We start from the raw sequence: 9,583 nt of genomic DNA, 5'->3' as shown, positions 1-9,583 counted from the left end.
TTCCCTTCCGCCTCCGAGCAAGCCAGTTCGCCTCAGTGCGCGCGCGTGCGCTCAAGCAAGCTGGTCGCGAGCCGGAGGAGGAGGAGGGGGGATTGCGCAGGCGCAGTAAACCACTGAAGAAGCAGGCGATTTTTTTTTTAACATGCGGAGAAACAGAAAAGCCATTGCCGCGCGCATGCGCACCAGCGGTTTTCACACCGTTCCCCCCCCCCTCAGTGCTGTCGACTGTGCCCGCTCTTTGGCCGTTACCTCAGCAGCAACCGCCGCGGGGGAAGGAGAAGGGAGGGGAGGAGGAGGAGGAAGAGGAAGAGGAGGAGGAGGAAGGCGGGGGCGGAGTGAAAGGAAGATGCCGGGGAAGCTGAAGGTCAAGATTGTGGCGGGGCGGCACCTGCCCGTCATGGACCGAGCCAGTGACCTGACGGACGCCTTCGTGGAGGTCTGACGGGGAGGGGCTTCTCCGAGCCGCGGGGCGCCTCAGGCTGGGCCTGCCCCCAAACAACGGCGGGCCTCTGGGGGGGTAGCCGAGTAGCCTCCCGCCTTCTAGACGTGTAGGACTACAGCTCCTATCATCCCCTGTCGACACCCATGGGCGGTGTCGTCCAGCTCTGTTCTGTGGGCGCCAGGCTGAGGGGAGGCTAGCCGGAGGGTGCAGCCGCCAGCCCCTGTATTTGCATAAATTTGCCAGGCTGACAGAGCGACGCAATGTGTGTGTGTGTGTTGAGGAAGGGGGGGGGTCATTTAATTGCACTTTTATTACCCGAGGAAGCACACGTGGTTTCCTCTTCCTACCACCACCACCACTACTTAATCCTCACAACACGCCTGTGAGACTGGCCAGGGAGCTTCATTGCCCCAGCGGGCCAATTTCGAACCAAGTCCTCCCCTACATTGCACTGTTTTTCTATTTGCACTGTTTATTTGTGGCTTCAGTCTTCCGTATCGTCCTTATCTTATTCCTTCATCCTTCAAGCAGTGGTCTGACTTTAAAGTAGCCTCAATGGGGCCGGAGGGGGGTGGGGAGGCTTTGTACCTTTAAGTCAAAATACCTGCATGAAAGTTGGATCTGATAATAAAATGTAATTATTTTATTAATGTAGACATTAGACTATTAGAATGTAAGCCTATGCGGCAGGGTTTTGCTATTTTATTGTTTTATTCTGTACAGCACCATATACACTGATGGTGCTATATAAATAATAATAAGAAGAAGAAGAAGGGAACAACCCATTTACAATGTCTAGAGTTAATTGGTAGCAGGCAGAACATAAATGTACCCTATTTCTTAGATTCTAAGACGCACTTTTTCCCCCATATAAACATCTCTAAAAATGGGGTGCATCTTAGAATCGCAGGTGTGTCTTAGGTTTTTTTTTTCTGTTGGTGATACTGAAATTAGTGTGCGTCTTACAATCGATGGCATCTTACAATGTATATTACAATTTCATTCGAGTACCCAACATTTTATTATAGTTGCTTTGTTGTTGTGGCTGTTGTTAATCTAAGTCGTTAGAGAAGATGTGGACTATAAATCTAAATAAATAAGATGTCTGTATGTGGCCCAGGTCTATCCAGCTTGTGACCTACTAAGTTGAACTGAGCCTGTTAGGTATGTATAAATTTCCAGAGGGGTAGCTGAGTCTATAGCAGCAAAAACAGCAAGGAGTTTTGTAGCTTGTTAAAGACTAACAAATTTGTTTATTGTGGCATAAGCTTTCGTAGATAGTGCAACCTGATAAACTGAATCTGATGAAGTGGATATGTCCACAAAAGCTTATGCCACAATAACTAAATTTGTTAGTCTTTAAGATACCACAAGACACTTCGTCGTTTTATCTGTGTTTAGTGGCCACCACCCTCTGAAACAGCCCGTCTAACAAAGATGGGAAACGCTGTATAACAGTGCTTCCCAGTCCCATCTCAGATGCTTCAGAAGAGTACCAGGCCAATGGAATCAAAAATCTGCCAAGCAACCAACCTGGACACACTCCCCCTGTCCAGTTCCCAGTGTAGATCATTCACCAAGTGACCAAAGCAGTTTTTGGCTTGTAAACAGGCTTCCATGTTAATCTGTCTCATCTAGAAACCACTGAGAAGCCACCACACGCTCCAGCATGTTGCCCAAGAATGGAATATTGAAGAGTGACCAAGGTGGATCAAAAATCAATGATTTTTTTAAAAATGGATTTTTAAAATAAAATGCTTTTTGAGGAAAAATCTATCGAAAGATAGTTTTCTGTTACATTGTAGTCCAAATGAAATAAGGATTAGTTTTTAATTATGTAGCATGAGGCTGTATATTCATGCAGTGTTTAAATTTTTTGGTAAATGAATTCCATTAATCCATTCACAATGTCATGCTCTTCCAGAGGTTTCTGTAAGATTATTGGGCAATTTTTCTATCTAGAAGATTTTATCACAGATGCTTATTTATTTAATTATTTATTACATTTCTAGCTGGAGCTCTCTGGGCGGTTCACAAAAATTAAAACCATTCAAAGTATAAAACAACAGTATAAAACCATAATATAAAATACAATATAAAAGCTCAACCAGATAAAAACAGCAGCAATGCAAAATTACAAATTTCTTAAAACTGTGAATTTTTGTCTGCAGAGATCACAATCCCATTGTTCCTTTGTAAATCTGTGTACACAGAATAACCCCCTTACCTCTTAAGTACTAAGTTTCAAAAACTTCAATGAATAGAGTGCACTTTGGGGTGGGGAGTCACATGATTAAATTGAGTCTTTCTGAGTAGTGATTTAAATCATGATTTAAATCACGGTTTCAATCAAATTGATTTAAATCACATCCACCCTGAGAGTGACTAAAAAATATTCATTCCAGTAGGTCCAAGGAGGTGTGTTTTTTTTAAAAACACTTTTAGGCTAAATGGAATCACATCTTCCTGTAAGGAGATGCTCATCACTAGCCTTATCCACTCTGCCAGTCCCTCTTCCCCCACCCAGCTGCTTTTAGAAGCCAAGAAGAGGAAGGGGCCCCTCCAGAGTTGTCAAGTACCTGACTGTTCACAAGACATGGCAGATGAGCTATGTACACCTAGGTGTGTCCAGGCCTTGTGTAGATTGTCTTCCCAGCCTATTTGAAGCTTGAGTTTCTTGTGTGTTTGCTAATGCAAGTATGGTAATGAACTGTAGCAAACCCTGTTTCCTGCATGTGACCAGAAATCTGTGTTTGGCTTCAGTGTAGTTTATAGAGTTATGGGTACATATACAATAGCAACATGTGTGCCTGTAAATCTTTCTTGGCTGTTACACATGGTCCTTTACATTAATATTTTTCTTGTAATGCAAGCGTAAAAAGTTCATATTATTGGTAATTCTTGCATTGAAGTGATTTTGATGTAGGAATTTTGTTACACTTGTTGCACAGTTTTGAGAAGAATTGATTTCCTCAATGTTCACTTTCTAAAATGTTAAGTACCAATGTTTCACATGTTTATGTAGCATATGCTTTCTTTTTATTGGCCTGATTTCGCTTTACAGCACGAACCATGACTGGATCCTATGGTAGTTGTTGGGTTAACCCTTGGGATATTTAGCTCCCAGACAACCTAGCAGTATGATGTTGCACATCACGCAGCACAACCTATGAAGGTACCATCATTGGTTGGACGCTAAAGTGAAAGAAGTGGGTGTGCTACAGCAGCACACCTTGTCATACATGACATCCCATCATTTATGACCAGGGTTGTTGTTACAAACCGATGGGTTGCTGTTATGTGTAAACAGCCCCATTAGCTCTAGGTAGGAACTGGTGTTTGTTGTGTGTCTTCAATACTGATAGAATGGCACTTGTCACATACACAGGAGCACTGTCTTTGTAGTTTCATTTGTCTGATAGGGTGAATACTGCTACTGGAAAAAGGTTCTAAAACAGTGTATTTAGGATAGTCAATAGGTTGATAACGCTGGGTGCTATGATCCATTGGAATCATCTGTTGTCCACTATGACATGTTCGCAAGTTATTTTAAGGAAAAGATCTCTCTCCTTCAGTCCGACTTGGATAACAAATTGGTGTTGGGATCTGTACATGAAATCCCCTTAGCATCTTGTCTATAACAGTTTTGTAGGTGGTTGATTTCACCTGAAGATGCAAAGAAGTTACTTGAGGAATTTGGTTCCACTACTTGCTTTCTTGACTCTTGCCTGTCTTTGGTGATGATGGCCAGTTGAGAGGTCCTTGTCAGTTTTGCAATTAATGTTTTTTTGGGTGGGGGCATCTTGAAGGAAGTGTGGTGGTGGTTTACATTTTTTTTAAAAAAATACATACACTGCAATTATAATTTTAAATTAACAAACACACGGAGAGAAATTAATTCCAATATATATGAGTGTGCTTGAATCTTCTGTGTTGAACACTATTAGAGCTCTGAGAAATAGTACTGTTCTGTATGTGGATCTTTTAAGTTGCAGCGGGTGAAAATAGCAGAAGGCTTGAACCTTTGCAGGTGGGTATCCTGTGCACGTGCACCTAGTCTTTCAAACATTAGTAAGGCATGTGTTCTCTGCAATTTCCCCTCTCTTTCCTAATTGTGTACCAATGATGCAAATAGGACAAAGAAATATAACTGGCCGTTGCGCTCTTTGTATGGTATATTCAATATAAAAACTTCTCTTTTAGTCTGTTATTTAGTTGTGATCATTTTGTGGATTAGACCTTTTGTTTTTTAAAAACTGGCAGGTCTTGACAGCACTGTAGTGTTGTAGCAGCATCAGACATGGTGGTTTGCTTTTGGAACATTTCACTATAACCTATCCACAGTAAGTTTGTGAAGGCTGAGATGCAGGTATGTTACTGTTGCTCCTGGTGTCTCATGGGACTTTACATTTCAAACATCTTTTGACATAAGTATTGTTTAATAAGGAAGACACAACAGGAGAAGTTGGGGCTGAATGAGCATGGAAAGGCCCCAGTGCTAATGAAGTAAAATATATGTAAGTTTACCCAATTTGCTCTATTCATTTACAACCAGGCTCTGTTTTCTGGCTCCCTAATTTGGCTTTTCTTAGTGCAAAATTTGAGTTTTCCTATTATGTATATGAATTAATAGTATTCATTTTGACTAGTATATTCATGTGCTTTAAAGTTTTTTCTGGATTTTCTGTACATGCTCGTGGTTGAAGCCATTGCACACATGTATTTCTCTGCATGATAAAAGAAAGTACTTCTTAATGCAGCACATGTTTGAACTGTGGAATCCACCACCCACAAGATATAGTGATGGTCACCAGTTTGGATGGCTTTAAAAGATGATTGGACAAATTCATGGAGGATAAAGCTATCAATGGCTACTAGTCCTAATGGCTATATGCTACCTCCAGTATCAGAGGTGGTATGCCTATGTATGCCAGTTGCTGGGGACCATGGGTGGAGAGTGCTGTTGTGCTCATGTTCTGTTTGTGGTTTTCCCACGGGCAGCTGGAATTTCAGGGTTGGATCCAATGCATGCACAGGCACTACTGATGTGGCTGTGATGTAGCGCTTCCAGGGGCAAAACAAGTGGAAATGCTCGTTTCTGGAATAGCAGGTTCTCGTGCTTCCCCCCGGAAGCACTACACCATAGCTGCTAATAGTAGGGGCTGCATGTTAACAATAGATTAATGGAAAGCAACAGATATATTTACAAAATTAACTTTCAGTTTCTTTTTATTTCATCAAAATATTATATATGCACACAGACTATATAGCTTTTTGTAGCACTGTACTAGTCTGATTTATATGAATTGACAGTGGTCTAGTATCAGTTGTGAGGTCCTCACAATTTCTTCAGTTACAATTCCAACTATGCTTCAGAACCATTGGATATGTGAGTATTGGCAGAGAAACAGGCAAGGAAAGGATCACAAATATGTATTAGAATTAATACGCAGGTGTAGATAAACCATGAAGACTGGATTATGACTGCCAACAACTATCTATATATAGAGAGCTCCGGCTATTGGGTGGTATAAAAATGTAATAAATAAATAAATAAATATATTGGACTAAAGAATTTTGTAGTAATAATGATGAAGCCTCCAGAGAGCTACATTATTCCTTTTTTGAGAGCTATATTACACCCTCTATGAAAACAATTTGCATGAAAACGTCCTCTCACAAATCAGTTTTTTTTATGTGTGTTGATAATTGAAGGGGTATTGCAGGGGCATTGGAGAGGATTGTAACATGCCTGAACTTTCAGAAAGAACACCTTCATTTTTTCCTGTCTTTTCCCTCTTTATTTCTCTTTTTCACCATGCAGTTTGCAATTTAATGTCCTTCACTTATTCAGAAAGTATGTGTAGAGTCAGCAACCATGCACACCCACAAGCATACACAGTGAGCACATTCTTTCAACAGCCTAACCCACTTTCATCCCTCTCATAAACGGAGCTATCTTTCACACATTAACTCATTTTTTTCTCATTCTCACTATGTCCAGCAGTACACAGCACACCATTTTCTTTTGCACGCATAAGCACATTTGCTATTTTCTGGCTTTCACTCCTTCCTACACTCTCTGCTGCTGCCTCTAAGGCATTGTGTGAAGGATTGGGAGATTTTATTTAGAAACTGGAGCTTGTTGCTAAGTTTGTAGAATTAGGCATTAATGAACCTCTGTTCAGCCAGTGCTACAGAGCAAAAGCACACATCAGTCTGTTCCTGATTCTGGAGGACAGAGGTTCTATAGCTGGTTAGTAGCTGTTTGGAAACGCTGAACCAATCTTGATGTTATAATTGCCATGTGAATTCGCACTCCAGGGGTGAATTTGTCACCTCCCAACCATCCCATTTTGAATAATTCTCAGTGTAAATTGGGGCTATCATGGCTTCCCCCACTCCAGTGTCACTGACATTCACTGGCAGGGGCAGGGAATCTTGCTATTCATTGGCCCTGAATTTTACAGTGAGGGGTTCTTCCAAGTGTTACAACTGGGGATAGGAAACTTGCCATTGGGATCCTGGTCCCTGTGGCAAGTCTAACATCTAGACCAGCCTTTTGTTTGGCACACTGCTATTCTTATCAGTTGGTGTGGGAGGTAGGATGTCTGTGAGTAAGGGAAGGTTTACATCTCACCTGGTAATTGCTGTGTTAATGATGCCCAAGCACATCTCACAGTTTGTAAACAATAGCTTGAGATAAAGTTCCTGAAACTACATGGTCATAGATCCCAGCATGAAAATCACTGTGTCAGAAGAGTTCCTCTTTTTGGAGGGGCTGTTCCTCCTTCTTTTAATTGGTTCAGTTTCAGATTAATCCTGTTCATATAAAAACAGAAGGTAAAGACAGCAGTTTTTCCCCTTCTGCAATGGTGGGAGACACATTAAGATGGTCTGCCTCCAGAGGCTAATGGATCCGGATGGTTTCTAGAGGGCTCAGGATTTTTCCAGCTGATCAGGCTGGCTCTCCTGTCAAATCCCTGGTTGATCTGTGGAATGCAGAAATGACCGGGGCAGTTAACACGAGTTCTCCTGAGCGCCTTCTCCTATGTAGAGCTCGTACGACTCTGTAGTATACCCCAGAGCTGAGAATGATGAATCAAAATAGGAGATGGCTTGAGTGCAGATGGAGAAGAACTAGTGGATGCAATCAAACACTGGTGAGCGCCTACACTAATGCATATTCAGGGGTACTGAGAGAAGCAAAAAACCAAGTTTTTTGCTGCTGCTATTGAATCATCAATCTGCCGCCCAGCAGAGCTTTTCAGAGTTGTCTGGGGGCTATTACATGCTGGTCCAAAGGACATTGTAGAACCTTCTGAGGCCCGCTGTAATCTATTCGCTAGGCAGTTCCAGAATAAAATCTCCTGCATTCGCCTGGACTTGGACTCAAGTGTTATAGCAGGTGAATCAGGCAAGGTATCTAGAGCAGTTTTGTCCAGTTTTCTTGGATGAGTTTCAGTTGGTAGAGCTCGAGGATGTTGACAAGTTGCTTGGACAGGTTCGTGCAACAACCTCTGTATTGGATCCTTGCTCCTCCTGGCTATTAAAAGCTAGCAGGGATGGAACAGCTGGCTGGGCCAGGGAAGTGATTAATGCCTCTTTGCGAGAGGGAGTGGTCCCGGCCCATCTGAAAGAGGCGGTAGTGAGCCCACTCCTGAAGAAATCTTTCCTGGACCCAGAAAATCTTAATAACTATAGGACAGTAGCAAATGTTCCATTCCTGGGCAAGGTCCATGAGCCAGCTCCAGACACTCTTGGATGAGACTGATTAGTTACATTTCAGTCAGGTTTCAGGCCTGCCTTTGGTATGGAAACAGCCTTGGTCGTCCTGTATGTCCTACCTATGTCAGGAGAAAGACAGGGGGAGTGTGACTTTGTTAATTCTCCTTGATCTCTGAGCAGCTTTTGATACCATTGACCATGGTATCCTTCTGGAATGATTGATACTGCATTGCATTATTTCTGCTCCTACTTGGCAGGTCAGCTCCAGAAGGTGGTGCTCGGGGGACATTGCTCAGCCCCGTGGATTCTCCAGTATGGGGTTCTGCAGGGATCAGTTTTGTCCCCCATGCTCTTCAATATCTTCATGGAACCGTTAAGTGTGGTTATCCAGAGTTTTGGAATGCTGATGACACACAGCTCTATTTCTCCTTCTCATCTTCATTGGGTGCTGAACTGGTGCCTGGCTGTAGCAATGGACTGGATGAGGCCTAACAAAGTGAAACTCAGTCCAGACAAGACTGAGATGTTGTTAGTGGGTGGTTCTACTGACCAGATGGAGGGTGTTCAACCTCTTCTGGTTGGGGTTACACTCCCCCTAAAGGAGCAAGTTTGTAGCTTAGGTGTTCTCCTAGAACCATCTCTGTCACTTGAGGCTCAGGAGGCCTGGGTAGCACAGAGTGCCTTCTACCAGCTTTGGTTGATGGCCCAGTTACGCCCCTATCTGGACAGGGATAACCTGGCTTCAGTTGTCCATGCTCTAGTAACTTCCACGTTAGATTACTGCAATTCACTCTACGCGAGGCTGCCTTTGAAGACGATTCAGAAACTGCAGCTTGTGCAAAATGCCGTAGCTGGTTTGATAATGGGGACCAGAAGGTTCAAACATATAAGACTGACTCTGGCCCACTTGCATTAGCTGTCTGTACATTTCCAAGACCGATTCAAGGTGCTGATTTTAACCTATAAAGCCTTATACGGTTTGGGACCACAATACCTGATGGAGTGCCTTTCCCAACATGAACCTACCTGTACGCTACGTTCAACATCTAAGGTCCTTCTTCGGCTGCCTTCTCTGAGGGAAGCTTGGAGGACGGCAACAAGGGAGAGGGCGTTTTTTGTGGTGGCCCTCCAATTATGCAATGATCTACCTAAAGAGGCCCGCCTGACGCCAACATTGATATCTTTTCGGCACCAGGTTAAAACTTTTCCCAGGCATTTAGGAATATGTGATGAGCTTTACTGATCCTAGATTTTTTTAAAAAAGTGGTTTATAGTTGTTTTAAATGTATGTTTCTGTGTATGTTTTATGTTTTTGTAGTTTTAAATTTTGTATATTGTTTTTACGTGTTTTAATCTTATGTAAACCACCCAGAGAGCTTGGCTATGGGGCAATATACAAATGATGATGATGAT

The 9,583-nt window shown here is 42.6% G+C and overlaps 1 protein-coding gene across 16 annotated transcripts in view; it reads left to right on the top strand.

The window, feature by feature from the left end:
* The first annotated feature begins 316 nt into the window (after positions 1–316).
* Positions 317–9,583, top strand: part of C2CD5 (C2 calcium dependent domain containing 5) — a 99,532-nt gene continuing 90,265 nt past the window's right edge. For all 16 annotated transcript variants that reach the window (XM_063134741.1, XM_063134739.1, XM_063134736.1 and 13 more), the window contains exon 1: positions 317–436. In XM_063134741.1, coding sequence (XP_062990811.1) covers positions 347–436 — 90 coding nt within the window. In that variant the 5' untranslated portion in view covers positions 317–346. The remainder of the gene's footprint in view (positions 437–9,583) is intronic.

This window comes from Elgaria multicarinata, chromosome 9 (genome assembly GCF_023053635.1).
Source record: "Elgaria multicarinata webbii isolate HBS135686 ecotype San Diego chromosome 9, rElgMul1.1.pri, whole genome shotgun sequence".
NCBI lineage: Eukaryota > Metazoa > Chordata > Lepidosauria > Squamata > Anguidae > Elgaria > Elgaria multicarinata.
Note: the sequence above shows the minus strand (reverse complement) of the source record. Positions and strands in the feature narration are given on the sequence as shown.